Source organism: Callithrix jacchus, chromosome 7 (assembly GCF_049354715.1).
Source record: "Callithrix jacchus isolate 240 chromosome 7, calJac240_pri, whole genome shotgun sequence".
Lineage (NCBI taxonomy): Eukaryota > Metazoa > Chordata > Mammalia > Primates > Cebidae > Callithrix > Callithrix jacchus.
The window spans coordinates 54,104,909-54,127,988 of NC_133508.1; the positions used below are offsets into that span (position 1 = coordinate 54,104,909).

The window sequence follows — 23,080 nt, forward strand, 5'->3', positions numbered from 1 at the left end:
CCCATTTTATACAGGAAGCACCCGAGGTGTAGAGGGGCTGAAAGACTTGCCTAAGTCGATGGAGCCAGCTGCTCCTTCCTCATCTGCCAGCTGCTCCTCCTGGGAGCTGCCCCGCCCCTCCCATCCCTCCACCCCGCCCCTCCCATCCCTCTACCCTGCCCCCACCCTCCTTGCTCCTAACACCTGCTCCAGGAGCCAGGGTGTCCTCCACAGCCTCTTGCTGGAGAAGACAGCTCTGAATATCCCAGCTGGGCACCTTTGAGTCTTGGGACTGCAGAGACTGGGGGTCTCCATGCCTCCCATGCCTCTAAGCAAGGCTGTCAGGATGTGTCCCCCACTGCCTCTGCTGTCGCCATCTCTGAAGGTGGTGGCCGTGTGGGCTGAGGACTGTGTTCTGCAGGTGAAGGTCTCCTACTTTGGGGAGCAGGAGGGCAGAGCCCTGGGCCACAGCGTGCTTTACCTCACTGGTGTTGGTAAGTAGCACCTCCCGGGGGCCCACATATCCCCTCGACCCCCCAGGTTGGCTCTTTGAGGGTCTCAGTGGGTTCCTTGGAATGGAAGACCCATAGCCACTTCCACCACTGAGGGACTTGGATTCACTCTGGATCCACAGGGCTTGAGAGCCGGCAGTCCTTAGGACCACAAGGATCTAGAAACTTCACTTCCAGTGAACAACAGCTAGACCCACACTAGGCCTCCTTCATCTGGAGTCCCATGCAGACCCTTGTTAGATCTCCAAGACCCAGCATGGAACTGTGGAGAGCCACGTGCCCCTTCAGCCAGGGCCCAGGGAGATGGAAGGGCAGCCCCCAGAACCTCAGGACATGTCCCCAGTTGCCAGAGTTTGGGGTCATCAGCATATGATCTAGAACCCCAAGGCCACCTAGAGCTAGCAGGTGGACATGAACAGGCAAGGAAGTGACTCAAGAGCCGAAGGCCTGGGTCCCTCCAACTCCCAGAACCACAGGGCAAGCCACAAGGGCCCCCCAAGTGTTAGGTCTGGAGCCCGGGGCAGGGCAGGGCATCCTGGTCCTCACGGGCTTGGGAGGGGTAGGAGTTTACCCAGCCTGGACTTCAGGGGTGTGAGGATGGGGCTGGATGAGCCCCTGGCAGCCCCTCTCTATCCCTTTGCAGATATTTCCCTTGATGTTGACACAGGCCGCACAGGCAAGGTGGAGAGAAGCCGAGGGGACAAGGTGAGACCCTCTCGGGAACCCAGGACTGCAGGGTTGAAAGGCAAACTTAGAGTGGTCCTGGGTGGATCATGGCCTTCCTCCAGAAGAGTGATGGATCCTCAGTGTCTGTAGTATCCAAATGTGTAGAGAACCCATCCGAGGACAGCCGAATTGGCGAGTGGACATTAATCTACACCCTGTAACCGACATGTTGTGCGACGGCTGGAAAACAGCTTACCCTCTCTGGATGTCTCTTGTGCCACCTTGAAACTTGGATTGGTTCTTTTGCTTGCTGCCTTTTTTAAATTTTGAGGGCTGTATTTGGAGCCCTAAACTTTCAGGAGTGCTTCCTAGAAGGCTGAGTGACTGAAGGCAAGGAGAAGGCGTCTTCGGGTGGGGAAGGCTATGGAGGTCAGCCCCAGGTAAAGCCTGGAGAGTAAAGAGGAGGACAGGGTGGGCTCAGGGCATCACCCCACAGGAAGTACCTGGAAGCTGTCCTGGGAGGGGTAGAAGGTACAATTTGAAGGGAAAGACTCCAGAGAGTCTCCACCTGGATCACAAGGCTTTGAGGATAAGGTGGGCAGGGCTGCCGTGGATGGCTGAGTGGGTTGTTTACTGCACAAACGTGCTTGGGCACGGTGGCAACTATGATACAAATCATGTCTGGGGCCCTGTTTCAGAGTGGCATCTACCCAGAGGTGTGGACAAGAGTGCCATAAAGGCTAACAGTGGCCCTGTGCAATCCTAGGGACCTGGATTTGAAGGCCCGCTATGACACTTGGGACTCACCTCCCAGAACCTCCCTGCCCTCTTCTGTGAAATGGGGAAAGTGAGCCCTGCCCTGTGGGTCTAGTGGGGACCATGTTGGGGAGAGTGGCAACCGCAGAGGCAGGGAGGGCTCCAGATATCTTTCCCACCCCGGCTCAGACCTCAGCTTGCAGAGCCTGCACGACTGCAGGTAGATGCCTGAGATGTGGTCTCCCATAAATTCTCCAGATCCTGCCCCTCACCAAGGTCGTGGCATGCCCGCCATGACTTTAGCAGAGCTAAAGCTCAGCCAGCTTTCGAAGGCCATTCTGGTTGTGGTAACAACACCTTTGCTTCTCCAGCATGGTGGCTGGGTAGAGCCACTGTACATAGTTGTGCATGTTGTTCACTGCACAAGGATGAGGTGGGTCTAGAGCCTTCCCTGGAACTCCATTCCCCAAATAATCCTTCTTAAAATCTTTAAGCAAACCCAGAGTATGGAAGTCTACAGTCTAACAAAGCAGCCCCCCCGGCCACGTCCAGAACCTCTCCCTGGAGCCTCCTGCTCCCACTGATCGCAAGCCATCTTGTTTTGCTGCAGTCAACCTGGCGCTGGGGCCCTGAGGGCTACGGGGCTATCTTGATGGTGAACTGTGACCGGGACAATCACAGATCCACAGAGCCTGACCTCACCCACAGCCAGCTGACATCGCTGGCTGGTGAGTGACCCAAGGTGTTGTCTGGGCAGTAAGGATGGGGGATGGGGGGATCCTGTTGGGGTGGAGAAAGCGCTATCTCCAGGGAGCCACTCTCTCCAGACCTGCAGGACATGTCCCCAATGCTGCTGAGCTGCAATGGCCCCGACAAGCTCTTCGACAGCCACAAGCTTGTCTTGAATGTGTCCTTTTCTGATTCCAAAAGAGTGAGAGTCTTCTGTGCTCGGGGTGAGTGGCCTGATGGGGCCTTGTCTTCCCAGCTCTATCCATGTCTCTCCTCTCCTCCCCCCATCTCTCTCTCTTTTTCTCCATCACCTTTTTGTAACTCTCATGAAGCTCACACACAACTACTCCATCAGTACAAAATACAGTCCCCAAGGAGGAGATTCAACAATGGGTTTCATTTTCCGGAGAGGAAAACGGAGGCTGTGATGCAGGAATTCACGGTTGTACAACCATCTGGGGGGAGCAGGCATTCCAACCCAGGTGTCTTGGGTGTGCCAAAGCTCTTCCTTTTACCATTGCCCTGCCCCTGCTCCCTCCTCTGGTCAATCAGTGTGGACTGAACTGCCTGCCAAGCACTGTCCAGGAAGGGAGGGGGTGAGGACCAGCGAGGCTGAGGCCCAGGCCCTGCCCCTGCCTCCAGAACCCAACTTTTCCACCAGTTTTTATTAATCAGTCTGTGGCTTTTAAAAATATGGCCAAGGCTGGGCACAATGGCTCACGTCTGTAATCCCAGCACTTTGGAAGCAGAGGCAGGTGGATCAACTGAGGTCAGGAGTTCAAGACCAGCCTGGCCAACATAGTGAAACCCCGTCTCTATTAAAAATACAAAAATTAGACCAGGCAGGGTGGCTTACACCTGTAATCCTAGCACTTTGGGAGGCCAAGGCGGGCAGAGCACAAAGTCAGGGGTTCAAGACTGGCCTGACCCTCATGGTGAAACCCTGTCTCTACTAAAAATACAAAAATTAGCTGGGCATGGTGGCAAGAACCTATAATCCCAGCTACTCAGGAGGTTGAGGCAGGAGAATCACTTGAACCCAGAAGGCGGAGGTTGCAGTGAGCCGAGGCCACTGAACTCAGCCTGGGCAACAGAGCAAGACTCTGTCTCAAAAAATAAATAATAAAGTAAAAATACAAAAATTAGCTGGGTGTGGTAACTCATGCCTATAGTTCCAGCTACTTGGGAGGCTGAGGCAGGAGAATCACTTGAACCCAGGAGGCAGACAGAGGTGGCAGTGAGCTGAGATCGCTCCACTGCACTCCAGCTTGGGCAACAGAGTGACACCTCATTTCAAAAAAAAAAGGCTGGGGACAGTGGCTTATGCCTGTAATTCCAGCACTTTGGGAGGCCAAGGTGGAAGGATCATTTGAGCCCAAGAGTTTGAGACCAGCTTGGGCAACATGGCAAAACCTTGTCTCTACAGAACATACAAAAAAATTAGCCTATAGTCCCAGCTACTCTGGAGGCTGAGGTGGGAGGATCATTTGAGCTGAGGAAGTCAAGGCTGCAGGGAGCCGTGTTCATGCCACTGCACTCCAGCCTGGGAGACAGAGTGAGTCCCCATCTCAAATAAATAAAAGAATGAAATAAAATAATAAAAAACCTACCACTTCTTAGCCCCAGAGTGCTCTTCCTTCTTTCTACAAACGGCAACAGGCGTCTCCTTCCCCTTCCTGTTTCCCCTTCACCCTGCTCTGTTCAAACTGACCCAGAACTTGTTGTTCCAGCTAAATGAGCCTGGCAGGAGCCAGAATGTTCCCTCCCGTGCACCAGTGGTGGACATCTAGGGAGATAACTCAGCTTGAAAGCACTTAGTGTGTGTGACACTGGGACATGAGCAAAGTCTCAAGTGGACCGCCTCTCCTGCTGTGTGCAGCCACTGCTCTGCTTTCAGCATCTATGGAATTCCCTGTCTGGACCTTTCATATACATGGAACCATACTATACGGTTTTCTTTTAGGTAGCAGAATGTCTTCAGTGTTCATCCATAATGACATGAATCAATGCTTCATTACTCTTCTTAGGTTTTAGAGACAAGGTCTCACTCTGTTGCCCAGGCTGGCGTGCAGTGATGCTATCACAGCTCTCTGCAGCCTTGAACTCCTGGGCTCAAGTGACACTCCCACCTCAGCCTCCCGAGTAGCTGGGGCTACAGACATGTGTCACCATGCCTGGCCGTTTTTCGAAATTTTCTGTAAAGATGGGGTCCGCTATGATGCCCAGGCTGGTCTCAAGCGATCCTCCCGCCTTAGCCTCCCAAAGTGCTGGGATTGCAGACGTGAGCCACCATGGCTGGCTGGTCCTTCCTGTTTATGAATTAAAAGCATTCCATCTTATGAATGTATCACATTTTGCACGTTTTGCATATCTACTTATCCATGGGTAGATTTCACCTTTTGATCTCTTTATTTGGTTTAAAGTTTATATTGGTTTCATGAGAAATGTAGTGTTAGCCGTTTTACAGATGAGAAACTGAGGCTCAGAGAGGTTGAGCCAAGGCCACGCAGCTTGCACGTGGCAGAGCTGCAGAGGAACCCAAGCAGCTCTAACCACAAAGGGTGCTGTGTCCTGGATTCCTGGGCTTGCAGCCCCTCACCCCTGTCCCCGTGCTAAACCCTGACTCTTGTTCTTTCTAGGTGGGAATTCTCTCTCTGACTACAAGGAGGTACTGGGGCCCCAGCGTCGGTCCTACAAAGTTGAGCGGCAGCCGGGGGAGCAGGAGATCAGGTTCTACGTGGAGGGGCTGACCTTCCCCGATGACGACTTCCTGGGGCTGGTTTCCCTCAGTGTCAGCCTGGTGGACGCGAGGGTGTGTACAGCACTGGATGGTGGGTGTGGGGGCTGAGGGGCTTGGGGGCCCAGTGTGGAGGCTCCAGGGCTGGGCAGGCTGGGGGCTGGGGGGCTTGATGGGGCTTGGGCAGGCTAGGGGTCCCTGCAGGGCCCACCAAGTCCTCATTCTCCCCTTAGGCCCTGCTCGAAGTGACCCTCTTCACAGACACTGTGGTCTTCCGAATGGCCCCCTGGATCATGACACCGAACACTCAGCCTCCCGAGGAGCTGTATGTGTGCAGGTGAGGCTCCCTTCCCCAGCCCTACCCGAGTCTGGAGTGCAGAGGTAGGGACAGAAGCTGTGTCAGACCAATGGATTCATGGTGGGCACCCATTCGGGCAGAGCTGGTGGTGGGACAGCAGCAGGTGGGCTGGGCCCACCCTGCCCCACCCTGCCCTGTGCAGCAAAGACCCTGCACAGGTCATTAGTTCAAGCTCTGGCCGCCCTGCTCCTGTCCTGTCCTCTTCCTGCAGCCCTGGAGCATCTCCGATTTAGTCTGGGCAGCAGGGCCAGGCCCTGCACAGGCTGCTAGTGGCCATAGGAGACCTACCCTCGCTGTGACACGGGTACGATCCCCTGCCTGCTGAGGACATGGGAACCCATGTCCTGGGCCCACAGCAAGCCCCATTTCAGCCAGCTCTCTGGTCCTTCTGCCATCTCTCAGAACCACATCATGCCCTCGAGGGGAGTATCAGCCTTGATTGGCAAAGCCCTTCCAGGCCTCTGTGCCAGAGGTCAGACCACTGGAAAGAACCACCGTTGAGCTGGACATAAGTTAAAAGGCTGGGAAGGGTGTGGTCAAACAGGTTTGCTCTGCTTCCCTGGGTCTAGGTGTGTACAGGTATTAACAAGAAGCTCTCCTCCTGCCTGCTAACCCTCCCCTGACCCCTTGGCTTAGACCAATTGGCTGGAACAGGAGTACACAGGACTACCTGCCCCTCACTGCTACCTTAACCCATAAGATTCAGCCCCAGGTCACCTCCGTGGCTACTCTCCTGACTCCCTGTGCTGGGTTAGGTGCCCCGCCTCTGGGGTCCCCAGCCCGAGCTTAGGCCTCACCTTGCACCTGCCACCTGATATGATCTGCAGACTTTATCCATCTTCCCCATGGGCCTATAAGCCTCTCAAGGTCATGAACTGGAGCCCCTGTACCCCAGAGGCTGCAGAGGCCCAGCACAGACTGAAGAAGGCCACCCACACCTCAGCCACAGTCAGAGGTCTTTAGCATGCTCCCCTCTCCCTGTCTTTTACAGTGTGGTGGATGAGCACGGCTCCAATGAGAAATTCCTGGAGGACATGTCTTACCTGACGCTGAAAGCCAGCTGCAAGCTGGTCATCTGCCCTTGGGTTGAAAATCGAAATGACCGCTGGATCCAGGTGGGAGCAGAAGCTGACTCCGGAAGAGAGTTTGGGCAGCCCGGGAAGCCTGCAGCCTGGCTTGGGGAAGGGGAAGCCGCACGGGCTCCTGCTGGACCTCAGTGTGGCTGGACAAGCTGGGCAGCCTGGGCCAGGCCTCTGGGGCGAGGGCTCTTCTGCTACCTGCATCAGCCCAGCCCCCACTGCTTCCCTCCACATGCTCTGGTCCCAGACAAGAGTCCTCTCCTGGCTGGGGTCCTAAGAGGCCTCACTTCTACCTCTGCCTCCCTGCCAGGTCTTAGGGAAGACCTGCTCTCCTGCCCTGCCCCAGGCCTGGTGGAGACCACCCTGCTTTGCAAACCACCTGACTTTTTCATTTCTCCCCTCCCAGGACGAGATGGAGTTTGGCTACATCGAGGCCCCTCACAAATCCTTCCCTGTGGTCTTTGACTCTCCCCGGAACAGAGGCCTGAGGGATTTCCCCTATAAGAGGGTCCTGGTATGTGGCGACAGGCAGAGTGCGGAAACGCTGGGTGGGTCCTCCTGGAGGAGCAATAGTGAAGTCTCATCTGGGCCTGGTCCTGTAGGGCCCAGAGAACAGGAAGAGGGGGCAGACGGATACAGGAGGTGGGATATCAGCGAACTGGGGAACCAGTGGCGAGGTTGGGCAAGAGATGGAAATGATATGCAAATCACATGCAAATAGGCAGCAGCCTGATTGTTCCTGTGCTGGGGAAATTAGCATCGTCGAGACCAAACTGCCTTTTGGAGGGAATGCACCCTTAGTGAACCTGCCTGGGTCCTGTTCTTGAGCTAGGACCTCTCTTTAGGTGTCAAATGTTTTCTGAACACCTACTATGTGCCAGGCACTATGCTACCTCCTGTGCACAAGATGGCAACCACAGCACCCACCATTATATATTGCGTTCCAGGCGCTGTCTCTTAGTTTTCCATGGCTTACCTCATTTATTCCATGGGGCACGTCTATGGATAAGTGCTTTCATTATTCCCTCTTTATGGATGAAGAAATCAAGGCTCAGGGAGGTTAAGCAACTTGCCCAAGGCCATGCAGCAAGTTAATGGTGGCACCAAGATGCAAAGCTAAAGGGGCTGTCCCCAAAGTCCTGCACTCAGCCTTAAGGCTGCACTACCCCTCGAGGTGAGCCCACAGTCTCTGTCTGTTTCCCGGTTCCTACTCCCCCGCTGCTGGGACAGTGCCGGTCCAGGTGGGAGCTGTGATGAGATGCAGTCTGTGGGCACACACAGCAGGGACATTCATCCCAGCCTGGAGGGATCTGGTGACAATGAACCCTGCAGGTGAATGCACCCACGAAAGCCAGTGTGCTGGAGGGGGACCCACCTGACCTGCCCCAGCCTTGGCCTACACGCCAGGGGATTTTTTACTGATTTTATCTCTCATGTTTTTTTTTTTTTGAGACAGAGTCTTGCTCTGTTGCCCAGGCTGGAGTGCCGAGGCATGAATTTGGCTCACTGCAACCTCTGCCTCCTGGATTCAAGCGATTCTCCTGCCTCAGCCTCCCAAGTAGCTGGGACTACAGGTGTGTGTCACCATGCCCAGCTAATTTTTGTATTTTTAGTAGAAACTGGGTTTCACCATCTTGTCCAGGATGGTCTTGATCTCCTGACCTTGTGATCCGTCCGCCTGGGCCTCCCAAAGTGCTGGGATGACGGGGGTGAGCCACTGCCTCTGGCCCTGCTCTCATTTTAAGCATTTTCATTTTCTACTTTCTTTGTGTTTAGTTTGCTGTGCTTTTTCTAGCTTGAAATGGAAACTAAGATTTTTCAGCCTTTTCTCTTCCCCAAAAAATACACGTGTTTTTTAAATTTTATTTTATGAGACAGGGTCTTGCTCTGTCGCCCAGGCTAGAGTGCAGTTGTACAATCCTAGCTCACTGCAGCCTCAACCTCCTGAGCCTAAGCTGTCATCCCACTTCAGCCTTCTGAGGAGCTGGGATCACAGGCGTGCGCCGCCACGCTCGGTTTAGACACGTGTCTAGAGAGCTGAAACTCCCCAGCCATGCTGTGTCACCATCCTCCCGTGACTTTTACTGTACTGTCAAAAGACAGTAGATTTTCATGAACTTTCACTTTAAAATCTTGTCTAATTTCCACTTTGATTTCTTCTTTGATCACTGGATTCTTTAGGTGTGTATTGCTTAATTTCCAAACATTTGCAGGAATTTCTAGTTACCTTTTGGATATTGATTTGACTTTAACTGCATGGTTCTGGGAGCCCAGGGGAGATTTGTAAACAGTGGATAGAGGTCGTTTTTCAGGCACCAAGAGCCAGGGACTGGGAGTCGCTCAGCATCTTCCCCCTGTTCCAAGAACCGTCTTGTCCTGGCCTCACTGACCTCTCCTTCTTGGGGTGGGGGTCTCGCTGCTCCTTCCATAGGGTCCTGACTTTGGATACGTGACCCGGGAGATCCCATCTGCTGCTCCCTCCAGCCTTGACTCCTTTGGCAACCTGGACGTCAGCCCACCTGTCACGGTGGGCGGCATGGAGTACCCCCTGGGCCGGATCCTCATCGGGAGCAGCTTCCCCAAGTGAGGGAGCAGGGAGGGAGGCGGGGCATGAGGGGTGGACAGCAGCATCCATCCTTCTGTGCCCCCATCACAAACACAATTCCCCAGTCTGAGAAGTGGTCTTAACTTCCTGTGTGGAATCCTAGAATCAAAGACTCAGTGACCTAGGATCTCAGATATAAAAGATCACAGAATCTTAGGAGGAAACAGACACTTGTGGCCTGCCATCTTTTGGCCTTCATTTTATGAGCTTAATGAGTCACCAACATTAAATAGATATATCAGGGGACCTCCTATAAAAGGCCAGGTTTCTGGCTGCTCATGAAAAATTGGAGAAGCTGGGGATGTGAGATATTGTCCAGCACAGAGACAGAGGAATAGACTCACTGACTTCTCCCATTAGGAAGTCAGAATAGCGTCTGTCCTAACCATGGCTTAAAAGGGCCCTGCAGTCACGAAGTGCCCAGGGCAGGTGGCTGCAGGTGAGCAAGTGATTGGCCAGGATACCCTGATGACAGAGGCGAGTTGGTGGATCTCACCCTGGACAGAAGTGATAAGGCAGGAAATAAAGTATTTAGGTTTTAGCACTCAAACAGGTGACAGTGTCTGCCAAGTCCTGCTGAATGGATCCACACCTTCCCTGCAGGTAACCAAAGAATAGGGGGTAAAGTGTAGGGTCCCGGTGGGTGCCCCTGCTTCCTCCCTGGAGATGACACCCACTGCAAGCCCTGGAGATCACCTTCCTATTTGTGGGTTTTTTGCATGGCAGGGGTGCCCCCATTTGCCCCCCCAAGCCCTGGCTGACCATCTGGTCTCCAGCCCAGAGGAGCTGGGCGGTGTTGAGAAGGTCACAGCCTCACATGGTGAGCCTGGCAGCCTCAGGGCTCTGGTTCAGGTGAGGCGAGGCTTCCTGGCACCTACCCAGTCACATAACTGGGTGCCCAGGCTAGATGCCTGGGGCTGAGGCTGGCCAGGGTGAGAGGTATGTGCTCACCCTGCTGGTGACTCATGCCCAGACACTATTGTGTGGACTGTTCTGCCCACACCCTTGAGGGCAGAAGCGCCTTGAAGCCTCAGGATAGTTCCTAACTCAGGGAGGGCCCATGAGGAAGGAGGTATCAGGCTTTGGAATCAGATGGACTTGGGTTCGAGTCCTGGCCCTGCCACTTGCCAGCCATATGATTTAGGCTGTGTCCCCTAAACCAGTGTTTACCACAGTGCCTGGCACATAGTAGGTGCTCAATTAATTCATTTAAAAAAGATTTTGTGTGCCAAGCACAGTTAAAGGTACTGGGGATATATCAGTGGACAAAACAGATGCATTTTAAACGAGCAAATTATTTTATAGTCCGTGCCTCCATTTCCGTATCTTTAACATGGGCCTGATAAAAATTCCAGTCCCAGCTATAGAATCAGCATTACTGGGGATAAAGAATTTGTGTCAACCACCTCTTGAATGTTTAGGTATTTTTCAGTCGGCCCCAGTAACAGGGCTGTTTCAAAGCACTTTGGAACTAATTGACCACCACACCTACTGTGTGTCACGCCCATAGTGCTTTCCCCAGGCTACCTCATTTAATTTCTACAAGAACCGTGTGAGGCTGAGACCATCATTATCCCATTTTACAGATAAGGAAGCTGAGCTTAGAAAAGTTAAGTTATGTGCTTTCTTTCATACTTTCATTTACCAATTCGGCAAATATTTATGGAGACTTCCGATATGTCAAGCCCAAGATCCAATGCTGAGGATACAGAAATGGCTGAGAAGCTAGCCCTTGAGATTTATAGTGTAATGAGGGAGACAGGCAAGCAATGGCTCAGAGAGGGGATCACATATAATCCCATGTGCAGTGTCTCAGAAGGCTTCCTAGCGGCAGCAATGATATTGACCCGTAATGATAAAGGGAAAACAGACTTCAGGCTGGTAATGAAAGAAGCAAAGTAGGTTGGGCGAGGTGGCTCATGCCTATCATGCCAGCACTTTGGGAGGCCGAGGTGGGTGGATCACCCGAGGCCAGGAGTTTGAGACCAGCCTGGCCAACATAGTGAAATCTTGTCTCTACTAAAAATACAAAAATTAGCTGGGCGTGGTGGTGCACTCCTGTGATCCCAGCTACTAGGGAGGCTGAGGCAGGAGAATTGCTTGAACCCGGGAGGTGGAGGTTGCGTTGAGCCGAGATCACGTGACTGCACTCCAGCCTGGGCAACAGAGCAAGACTCCATCTAAATAAACAAAGTACCGTGGAGTGGACCAGTGTTGCAGAAAGAGGGAACCACATAGGCAGAAGCCTGGAAGCCAGAGAAGGTACAGCTCAAAGGAAGAGCTGAAAGAACTTGGTATGATTGGCATGTAGAAGGGCAGGGATGGACTGGTAGAACCTCAGGCAGGAGTGGGCTCTGTAGGTCCAGCTGGGGAAAGAGTTGAGATGCCTCAAGGGGCGGTTCTGGCCTCCAGGATCCCTGGGACCCCGGCTCAGGGGCAAAGAGCTCAGAGAATGCAGGCTCAGGAAGGGGAAGGGGCTCCTTTGTGTTCTCCAAGGACTTTGCTCCATCCTGTGTCCCAGGCTCCTGCCCCAGTCTCTACATCACACTGCAACACATGTATGTCCTGACCTGTCTGCTCCCACAGGCCTCACTGGCCAGTGAGCCAAGCCAGGAGCCTTCTCTCAAGGGTGCAGGGGTCTTTTCTGGGAGCTCCCAGGCACAGAACAAGGACCCCAGATGGGAACATGGGGGGTCTCCAGTGTGGACGTGCCCCCATTCCATTGGCTGCTGGATTGAAAACCAGGAATGGGGCCCTTGGTGGACAGACGGGACCTGAGGTTTGAAAAGGGTTAGCTATGTGCTGAGGACCACATGGCAAGTTAGCAGTTTGCTCAGAACCCAGGTCTCCTTCTACTTGGGCCCCAAACTAAAATTTAGCCCCTCAGGTTGCTGTCCTGTGATCCTGCTTTGGCTTCTGACCTTAGCAATGGACCAAACAACCAAACATTCTAGCAGAGAGAAACAGACAATCCGTGAATAAAACAAACAAGCACATCCTGTCATATGTACGAATATAGTATGAACGCACAAACAAATGCATATAACTTTACTTTTCTGGGCCTCAATTTCCTCATCTGTAAAATGGGGACAGTAATAGTCCTAACCCCACAGGGCTGCTATAAGGATTAAATGAGGTGGCTTGGGCGGGGCACGGTGGCACAGGCCTGTAATCCCAGCACTTTGGGAGGCTGAGACGGGTGGATCACCTGAAGTCAGGAGTTCGAGACCACCCTGACCAACATGGCAAAACCTCATCTCTACTGAAAAACACAAAACTTAGCTGGGCATGGTGGCAGGCGCCTGTAATCCCAGATACTCGGGAGGCTGAGGCAGGAGAATGGCTTGAACTTGGGAGGTGGAGGTTTCAGTGAGCCAAGATTGTGCCATTACACTCTAGCCTGGGAGACAGAGCAAGACTCCATCTCAAAAAAAGAGATAAATAAATAAATGAGGTCGCTTGGGTAAAGCATGTGTGTGGCACATGTCAATGAATATTTGTCTCAGTGAGGCTGATGTTGAAACAAAGCCTTTGATGTTGAAACAAAGGAAAAGAGGCAGTGAGGCCAGGCACAGTGGTCCTCACTGGTAAGCCCAGTGCTGTGGGAGGCCGAGGTGGGTGGGCTGCTTGAATCCAGGGGTTTAAGACTAGCCTGGGTGACATGGCGAAACAAAAAATACAAAAATTAGCCATGTGTGGTGGCATACACCTGTAGTCCCTGCTACTCGGGAGGCTGAGGTGAGAGGATTGCTTGAGCATGGGAGGTTGAGGCTGCAGTGAGCCATGATTGCAACACAATTCTCCAGCCTGGGCAACAGAGTGAGACCCTGCCTCAAAAAAAAAAAAAAAAAAGCAAGCAAGAAAAAAAGAGGCATTTAAAAATGTGGCTATTTAGAATATTCCAATATTCCAGGGAGTAGAAACAGCCCATCCAGGCTGGGTGCAGTGGCTCATGCCTGTAATCCCAGCACTTTGGGAGGCCCAAGTGGGTGGAGCGCGAGATCAGGAGATCAAGACCATCCTGGCCAACATGGTGAAACCCCATCTCTACTAATATACAAAAAATTGGCCAGGCATGGTGGCATGCACCTGTAGTCCCAGCTACTTGGGAGGCTGAGGCAGGAGAATTGCTTCAACCCAGTAGGTGGAGGTTATAGTGAGCCGAGATGGTGCCAGTGCACTCCAGCCTGGTGACAGAGCAACACTCCGTCTCAAAAAATAAAAAAAAGGAACAGCCCGTGCGAAGGCCCTGAGGCAGGAAGAGGCTGGAGATAGCAGAACAGCAGGGAGGCCGGTGGGTCTGGAGCCAGGTGAGCAAGGAGGGGAACAAGGTGGGAGTGAGGCCAGAGAGCTTGGCAGAGCGCGCTCCAGATGTAACCAGGAGCTGGTATTTGTAAGTATATGATAGGGTCTTCAGGAGGATTAAACAAGACACTTAGTGTGAGGACCCTAAGGCCAGCACACAGTAGGTGCTCAACAAATGCGCAATCCATTCTCTGCTGTCTTGGCTTCTCCAACCTCTGCCACCCATATTTAAAATGTTCTTTGAGCAATTCCGCCCCCTGGTGGCAGATCTGATGATGACTCAGAGGCAAGGTCTGATGCCTCTCAGGCACAAGGTGACTGCCCGCACTGTCCCTCCTGGCCAGGTCCGGCGGGCGGCAGATGGCCAGGGTGGTGCGGAACTTCCTGAAGGCCCAGAAGGTGCAGGCGCCCGTGGAGCTCTACTCAGACTGGCTCGCCGTGGGCCATGTGGACGAGTTCCTGACCTTTGTGCCTACTTCTGACCAAAAGGTGTGTCCTTTCCCTCCCCGCCTGAGCCACCTGTGCCCCCGTCTGACCTGAGGGGATGAGTCAGGGCAAAGCCATCTGAAACTAGCTTAACCCTGTGGCCTGAGTAAGCTCTGGATTGGGACATCCTCGGGGTCAGGGAACCCTGACACACTCATCCTCACATTTCCTGGACCCAAATCCCTTAGCCAAGAGCCAGGAATGATATTGATAATAATTGGCAATATTTACTGAGCACCTACTATGTGCCAAATACTCACATGTTTTAATTTATTTAATCTTCCACAAGCCTATCACGTGGGTGTGATTATTATTGCCCCATTTTACAGGTGAGGAAATGGAGGCTCAGAAGGGCCATTAACGCATCCAAACTCACCCAGCCTAAAGGTGTCAGGATAGGATTTAAATCCGGGTTCTGGGCCTCTACAGTAAGCCTTGCAGAGGTGGCTGGGGAAGGCACGGCCAGGGAGCCAGCAGCCTAGAAGGGGAGGCCTCCCAGTGACCAGAGGTTACAGCCCAATGTGGCTCTGCTAGGGACAGCTCTGACAGCAAAGGAGGAGACCTTTGCATTGTTTTTTTTTTTAAATTTTAATTATTATTATTATTTTTAGATGGAGTCTTGCTCTGTCACCCAGGCTGGAGTGCAATAGCGCTATCTTGGCTCACTGCAACCTCTGCCTGCTAGGTTCAAGTGATTCTTCTGCCTCAGTCTCCCGAGTAGCTGGGATTACAGGTGCCCGCCACCATGCCTGGCTAATTTTTTGTATTTTTAGTAGAGACGGGGTTTTGTCATGTTGGCCAGGCAGGTCTCAAACTCCTGACCTCAGGCGATCCACCGACCTCAGGTCATCCACCCACCTCAGCCTCCCAAAGTACTACAGGCGTGAACCACCGCACTCAGGCCCTGAATTGGGCCTTGAAGGAAGAAATCAGAATGCCCTGGTGGGCAAACCGCAAAGGGCCTCCAGGGAGGGAGAAGAGCACAAACAAAGTCCTGGAGGTGGGAACCAGCCTGGAGGCCTGGGAGAGTTGCAGACAGTGCTTTGTGGCTGGTGTGCAGATTGAGTGGGAGGAGGGAGTCCCAAGCACTCTCAGGCCCTCCTGTGTCTAGGGGGAACCTGTCCACTGAGCCCTTGTCCCTCCCTCTGTGTCAGCGCTTCCGGCTGCTCCTGGCCAGCCCCAGAGCTTGCCTCAAACTCTTCGAAGAGAAGATGGAAGAGGGCTACGGGGAGGCGGCCCAGTTTGATGGTGAGTGCCAATGACCCAGTCACCCTCGGGGACCCTACCCTTTCATCACCAGCCCTGGGTCCAGCCCCTGATCCTGCAGATCTTTCAGCTGAGCTCAGAGCCTGACATCCACCCTCCCTTTCTTAGGTCCCCAGGTCATCTGCTGGGTGGGAAGTACCTGGGCCACGCTCCAGGAGAGGAAAGGCACAGGAAGCCTGAGTGCCCCAGGTGCCAATCTATGCCAGGCCTGTTCTTGTTCTTGCTCCCATCTGATCTCTCCTCCCCCTTCCTCATCCCTGTTCACAGGAGTGGAAACTGAGGCTCAGAGAGGAGAACTGGCCGGGCCAGGGCTGTGCAGCCAGGGAGCAGCAGGGCTGCGGGCTCGAGAGAGGAAGGAGGAGAAGCCAGGCTTGGTCAGGGCCCCTCTGCAGAGCTCCCTGCAGGAGCTGAAGACCCTCTAGGGCTTGGATGGCCTGCCTCCCCTCCTTACCACAGCCTCCGTGTTCTCACCTGGGGAACGGAGCATTGGAATGGATGTGGTGTCGCTGTCCACAAGGATAGCCCTGGATGAAAATCCTGGTCTCACCATTTGCTGGCTGTGGTATCAAGGGTGTGTTCTGAACCTCTCAGTGCCTCAGTTTCCTCTTCTCTGCATTGGAGGTGATAATTAATGCCGCCTATAATTGCTATAAAGATTAATAATAAATTAAGTAGGATGCCCAGAGTGTGGCGGACATTCAATAATGGTAGCTGTACTGTAATTATTAGGCTCCTAGTCTAGAGTCACTTCCTTAGGGGTTTCTCATCCATCACCAGGTTTCCTTGCAGCCAGGGCCTGTTCCCATCAGGGTTCTTAGTCCCTGGCTTTTTCTATCCTGGCTTCTGACCCTGGCACTGAGGTAGGAGAGAAATCCTGGCCTGGATTATGTAGCCCCAAGCCCAAGAGGGCCTCCAGGCAGTGCTCCCTGAGCTATGTACTGTCTTTCTCTTCTTGCAGGGTTAAAGTACAAGGCAAAAATAAGCATTAATGAGATGCTGGCAGACAGACGCCTCCAGAGAGACAGTCTTCATGCACAGGTGAGGGGCAGGACCACTGGGTGCTCTAAGAGGTCCTTTCCCTTCCAGGGAGAAGCAGCCCCAGGAACTGCTGGGGTGGGTGGCAGGGTGGGGAGGTGGGGGATTCGGCTCTGGAGCTCTGATGGTCCTGGGGGCTGCTAGGGCCTGTGGGTAGGATAGAGCTTCTCCTTTCAGAAACCCACAGTCTAATGGAAGAGACAGAGCCATGCCCTCAGGGAGCTCCCACCCTAGTGAGGGAGACCTGGCCCTGCTCTGGGGCAGTGACCTATTTCCACAGAAGCAAATCTGAGTTATCATCTGAGAAGTCTGGTGAAGTGAGAGAGATGTGGTGGGGAGATAGGACCTTGCGGGGCCCAGAGGTGGGGTAGGGAAGAGTCAGGGGGACTCTGTGAGTCGAAACCAGAGGTCAGGAAAGGCAGGGCTTGCCCTAAGGATAGAAAGTGCCTGCCCCATGCAGGGTGAAGGGGCTAGCACAGAGTCGGTGCTTTGTAAATGGAAGAAGTCCCCTTACCCCTCCCCAGCGGTGCCCACACTTTCTCCTAAGCTGCTGAGAAGGGACAGGAGCATCAGCCACGCTGTGGCTGTGGCTGCATCAGTGTGTTGTACTGACAAGGACGTTTGCAACCAGAAACTGCCTGAGTTTGAACCCCGGCTCTGCCACTTCCTAGCCATGCACATTTGGGCAGGTTGCCTGAGCCTCAGTTTCCTCCGGATAGCAATGGCTTCTATTGCAGAAAGCTGTTGTGAGGCTCCAAGGAGCTAGCAGGCCCAGAGGGCTTTACATAGTAGTCCCGGCACACAGTAGGTGTTTGGCCAGTGTTTTGTTTTTCCTGGTCCCGGGCTGCCCAGCTGCCTCCTTCCCCAGAGATGCATTGACTGGAACCGTGACGTGCTGAAGCGGGAGCTGGGCCTGGCAGAGAGCGACATCGTGGACATTCCCCAGCTCTTCTTCCGGAACGGCTTGTATGCGGAAGCCTTCTTCCCAGACATGGTGAGAACCCCAGGCAGGGTCCTGCTGGGGGGTGTCGCTGGGGTCTGAGAAGAAGCTGCCCCTGGCCTGGAGCAGGTGGGTGCAGAGGCTGGAGGGCCCTGCGGACCTCTCCAGGGTCTGTTTTTGTGCATATAGAGAACATTTCCATCAGTGGCTCTCAACCAGGGCAATTTTGCCCCCAGGGGATTTTTATTGCCACAGTGAGGTGGGTGGCCCTGGCATCTGGTGGGTGGAAGACAGGGATTTCACTAAACATCCTACAGGGCTTTTTTTCCCTCTTGCCCAAATGGAAAAAGAAAGCGTGGTTTGGTTCCAAATGTTTCAGGCTTCTGTCTCTGGGTCTCAGCTGCCTGTTGTATTCCCCACCACGGCCCCTCACCTGCTGCTCCCCAGTGGGGGTCCTGTGTCACGAGGTGGGGCAGGTGGGGTGGGCGGTGGCCTCACTGACTCTCATTAACTGGGCAGCTGACAAGGAGGTGAGCAGATGTGATCTCACCTGGGAGGGGCCTGAGCGATGCTATCAGGGCAGGCCTGGCCCAAGTGCCTATTAACCTCTTGGGAAAGGATGTTGGGCTATTGGAAGCTGGGAGGGGTAGTCCCCCAGGACGAGGATAGACTTTCTTTCTTCAGACTGCAGGCTTTATCTTGGATCCCTCTCATGGGACAAACTGAGGGCTGGAAGTGCATGTTGGGATCAGGATGCAGGTTGCAGGAGGTCAGAAGGACCCGTGTGCGTTCCTGATCCTCAAGGTGGGATTCCAGCCTCTAGGTCCTGGCAGACACCCCCAGGCAGGATTTCTTGACTCTGTAGCTCTGTTGCCGTTTTAGGCTGAGTAAGCCTTTGCTGTAGATGCTGGGCTGTGCCTAGCAGGATGTCTAGTGGCCTCCCTGGTCTACAGCCACTAGATGCCAATAGCACTCGCCTCGTTGTGACAACCAAAAATGTCCTCGTGGACAAAATAGGCCCTGATCGAGAACCGCTGCTTGAAGGCAGTGCTGTCTGTTACAACATTCTGTGATGATGAAAATGTTCCACATCTGCCCGTCCAGTAGCCACTCAGCTGCACGTGGCTTCGGGGCACTTGAAATGTGCCTAGTGTCAGTGAAGGAGAGAAATTGTAACTTTATGGCTGGGTGCGGTGGCTCACGCCTGTAATCCCAACACGCTGGGAGGCTGAGGCGGGTGGATCATGAGGTCAAGAGGTTGAGGCCATCCTGGCCAATGTGTTGAAATCCCATCTCTACTAAAAAGACAAAAATTAGCTGGGTGTGGTGGCGCACGCCTGTGGTCCCAGGTACTCGGGAGGCTGAGGCAGGAGAATTGGTTGAATCTGGGAGGTGGAGGTTGCAGTGAGCCAAGATGGTGCCACTGCACTCCAGACTGGTGTCAGAACAAAACTCCGTCTCAAAAAAAGAAAAATCATAACTTTATGCAAGTTTAATTTTAATTTAAACAACCGCATGTGTCCGGTGGCTGTTGTGGTGGACGGCAAAGCGCTAAGGGGCTGTTAGGCTCTGGTTCTGGCTGAGGGGTGGGGGAGGGCCTAGTCTGGAGCCCATGACCCCTTGGTCAGTCCTCAGGGCTGTGGCCTGGCCTCTGTCTGCTGGAAGCCCCCTGCCTATTGGTCACCCTGTGGGGATTCCCTAGCTTCAGTCCAGGCTCCGTGGAAGGATCCCAGCTTGTCTTCACTGGAGGGTCCCATAGGAAACACCCAGTTAACCCCCTTGGTTTGTCAGGTGGAGAAACTAAGGCTTAGAAGGAGAGCAGGTAATTTGTCTGAGGTCACACAGTGAGCAAGTGGCGGAGCTGGGACCAGCACCCAATCCCCTGACTCTTCACTCAGGAGGAAGCAGAGGCCGGTTGGCCCTGGGCCTGGCTCCTTGCTCCTCTTTCTGCTCTTTGCCCCCTGCATGCCTAACCTCACTCGCCCCAGCATGTTCTGGCCCATTAGTGGGCAAAGAGGTAGTTCAGGGCCAAGGCCAGGGGACTGACCTCACAGGACCCTCCAGCTGTGTGTTGGTCCTGGCCATGGATGAGGGTGGGGCAGACTTGAGGGCGATGGGCAGAGCACGGAGAGTTTGAGGGCAGAGTCGAGGACAGCCCCAGCTCCAACCCAAAACAGCCCAGAACTGCCCTCTAGAGAGCACACCCAGAGTCCCCTTTGAACACCAAGGGTTGCCCCTTATGACCTCTTGCCATCAACCTGAGCTGAGGTTTCCTCTAAGAAACCCCTATACCGTTGCATGGGGGAGACTTCCCATCCCCAGGATTAGGGCCCCAAGCCAGGTCCACAACCAAGGGAAGCAGAGGTGCCCCCAGAGATAAACTCAATTGTCCCCAAAGGCTTTCAGCCCCTTCCCTCAACTCCTCAGTCCCACAGGGGGCTACAGCACCACATTCTGGCAAGATACAAAGAGCGTGGGTTGGCATCAGTCAGATCCAAGTCCAAAGGTCAGTCTCACCATTCTCTGGCTGTGTATGGACTTGATGTGACTTAACCTGTTTGAGCCACAGCTTCAGAGCGAGGCTGTGAGATTTTGTGATGATATATCTGGCACATAGAAGATGCTCAATAAACCGTAACAATGATCAGGGCTGCCAAAGACAGTTGAGCAAGCTATGCACTGCAAAAGCACACCACACTTTGGAAGACATTCATTCCATAGACCTTGTAGGTGTGTATATTTGTTGTACAAGTTTCTGGCAGATGACACGAACATCTCTTGTTCTAACAAAGTTGCTATAATATGGCAATTTTATCATAGATGGAAGAAAGTGTTGGAGAAGTGGCTCCTTTTTAATGTACAGAGTTCCTGGTAGCCCTGGCTGTTATTCAACCTCATTTTCAATCCTGAATCTTTTTCTCCTCTGCATTCATAGACCCTAGCTCTTGAGCAAGCCCCAGTCCTAGAGCCCATTCTCGGCTTAGGTATGGTCAACCCATTCCCCAGGGCCTGTCCCATTCTGGCAAGTACAGCTTGGTGCCCGACCCACATTGAGCACCCAGGAACTGTACTGGCAAGTCTGCCCTTTGTACTGGGTTAGGGTTAGGGTTATGGTTAGGGTTAGGGTTGGGGTTAGGGGTCATAGCAAGGATGGAACAGATCCTGGGGATTGGGGTTAGGGTTAGGGTTAGGGTTAGGGGTTCTGGGAAGGGTGGGACAGGTCGTGGGGAATGGGTTGGCCATAGCCAGAGCCCAGAAGGGGTCCCAGTTCTACAGCAGTCACAGCCAGGCAGCCTTCCTCTTGCCTCTTCTCTTTTGCAGGTTAACATGGTGGTCTTAGGCAAGTACCTGGGCATCCCTAAGCCCTACGGGCCCATCATCGATGGCCGCTGCTGCCTGGAGGAGAGGGTGCGGTCCCTGCTGGAGCCGCTGGGCCTGCACTGCATCTTCATCGATGACTACTTGTCCTACCACGAGCTGCTTGGGGAGATCCACTGTGGCACCAACGTGCGCAGGAAGCCCTTTCCCTTTAAATGGTGGAACATGGTGCCCTGAGGCTGCCCCCACTAGCCATCCTCTCTGCCCTCTTGCTGGGGGACCCCGCCAGGGTGAGGGCAAGGAACAACCACCTGGCCTCCATTCTCTTGGGGGAGGCTTGGCACCTTGCAAACATCCTAGCCACCGTGGGCACCAGGACACAGGGATGGGTACCACTCACCCTTGCCTCTGGAGTGGCCCACCCAACCCGAGAAGCACGCTCCTCATTCTTCCCGCACCTCTTCCCCACCCACAGCCTCCAGAGGCTCTGGATCAACAATGTGAGTGTGTTGGAGAACGCTGTGGGTGGCCTGGGCAGATGGGCCCCACTTTGGATTGCTTCCCCTCCGTTCTGATGCCTCCCTGGGGAACAAGGATAATGACTTTGTGTCTGCGCCAGGAATGGGGCCTGGACGACCTGGGGTCTGGTGTGCCAGGCACCAGGCTGCCTCTGCTCTTGGAACACTAGGAAAGGAGGTCAGAAACATCCTCTTCCCCTCCAGCTTTCTTCTCCCAAAAGGGACTCAAGACTGTGACACTTACCTCCACCCTCATCCAGCACCCTTCAGCTGTGTGTGGACAAATAAGAACAGAAAAACCCTGTGTCCAAGGGCTGATTTTAAAAAGAAAAAAAAAAAAAAGACAACAAAATTTTAATGACTGACTCCGACCTCAGAAGAGTGCTTGTTACCTTTCTGGAAAGCCTTTAATTACCAGACTGGGCTTCTCCCAGCTCAGAAATGCTGAGAGGCCAACGTGAGGCCAGAGGATACACAAAGGAAGAAGGGGCAGGAGGGGACGAGGTCAAGATGGCAGGGAAGGCAGAGCGTGTGACAATGGATCTTGGGCCCAGAGGTGTCCGTGGCCTGGGGTTCCTGGGCTGGGATTTTGGACTCTGGATTCGAAGGGAGCTGGCACTTCCAGATGTAGCAGGGGTGGGGGCCCAGATGTTAGAAGAGGGTGTCTGTATGTGTTGGGGAAATTAGGATACCTCTGAAGGTGGAGTTTAATTTCCTTTAATGGCCTTTAATGATTCCCTTTCATTCTGCAGGCAGTGGGAGGGGAAGGCTGGCCCGGTCTCTCAGCAACCCAGGGACCCTGCACACAGCTTGGGGTTCACCCCCCTGAATAAACCGCTGTGGCAGCCCCGCGTCCCCTCCCACAGTAGGGAAGACAGCTGCCACGGAGGTTAATAGCCCTGGGTGAGGTCACTGAGACATGCACAGGCAAGCTGGCTCAGCTGGGCTGCAGGGCCCAGGCAGGAGGAAGCCAGTCTATCCTCTTCCCCTGATGCCAGTGAGGCTGGTGTAGGGCAGTTGGCCCTAGGGCCTCTGCCCATCTAGGTTTTTGGTGGCCCCTGGTGAGACCTCATACTGAGCCAACTGTCACTCTTTTCACCAATAAAAGCTAGCCTGGAACTGTTGTGGTTAAAGTGGGTGAGCGGGAACCTGAAAATCCCCTTCTGGAAGGTTCTATAGAACCCCATTTGTAAGCTCCTGCTTCAACCTGAGCACCCTCTGCTCAGGCTCATTACCCCAGCCTGTGCTGAGTCAAGAAGGAGGAGGAGGCTCTGCAGGGGCCGAGGTGTGAGCAGGGGCTGGGATTCCCCTGAGAAAGAGCTAAGGGTAGGACGGGAGTGGGCATTGCAGAGATGGGACTGGGGGTCGGGGCCACACTGAGTGTGGGAAGCTCTGGAGTTGCTGCTGAGCCACCGAGGGGCCCTGGTGTTGGCTCTGAGAATGTTCTGAGTGATCAGTTACCTTCATTCTGATCAATAAAACTGTCGACATGCATTTCTTACAGGGCTGTCTCCTGGTCTGTTTGTTGGGTTGGGGAAGAGGGGAGGAAAGTGGAGAAGCCTGTTTCCAATTCCACCCACCATGCCTCCAGCTGCGTGGCTCAGCGTCTGCTGTCACAGGCAGCCCGTGCTCAGCTGGGAGACCCCGCAGTGCCAGGCAGGCTGATTCAGCGGCATGACTGGCACATGCCTCTTGCCCTGGGTCTGATGGAGATCAGATCAGGCAAGGGATGGATCCTGCCTCTTCCTCTGTCCTCTCTTCCTTTGGCATCTCCTCCATCTCTCAGGGAGG

General features: G+C 53.8%; 1 protein-coding gene across 1 annotated transcript in view; it reads left to right on the top strand.

Annotated features, from left to right (window-relative positions):
- The window catches only part of PADI1 (peptidyl arginine deiminase 1), a 46,557-nt gene extending 23,767 nt beyond the window's left edge, over positions 1–22,790 (top strand). The window contains exons 3-16 of the mRNA XM_002750333.6: positions 401–473; positions 1,135–1,196; positions 2,524–2,641; positions 2,741–2,866; positions 5,282–5,454; positions 5,613–5,716; positions 6,729–6,852; positions 7,223–7,330; positions 9,248–9,399; positions 14,071–14,215; positions 15,367–15,460; positions 16,437–16,516; positions 17,382–17,507; positions 20,775–22,790. Of these exons, the coding sequence (XP_002750379.3) occupies positions 401–473; positions 1,135–1,196; positions 2,524–2,641; positions 2,741–2,866; positions 5,282–5,454; positions 5,613–5,716; positions 6,729–6,852; positions 7,223–7,330; positions 9,248–9,399; positions 14,071–14,215; positions 15,367–15,460; positions 16,437–16,516; positions 17,382–17,507; positions 20,775–21,008 (1,719 nt within the window). The 3' untranslated portion in view covers positions 21,009–22,790. The remainder of the gene's footprint in view (positions 1–400; positions 474–1,134; positions 1,197–2,523; positions 2,642–2,740; positions 2,867–5,281; positions 5,455–5,612; positions 5,717–6,728; positions 6,853–7,222; positions 7,331–9,247; positions 9,400–14,070; positions 14,216–15,366; positions 15,461–16,436; positions 16,517–17,381; positions 17,508–20,774) is intronic.
- Positions 22,791–23,080: the final 290 nt, after the last annotated feature.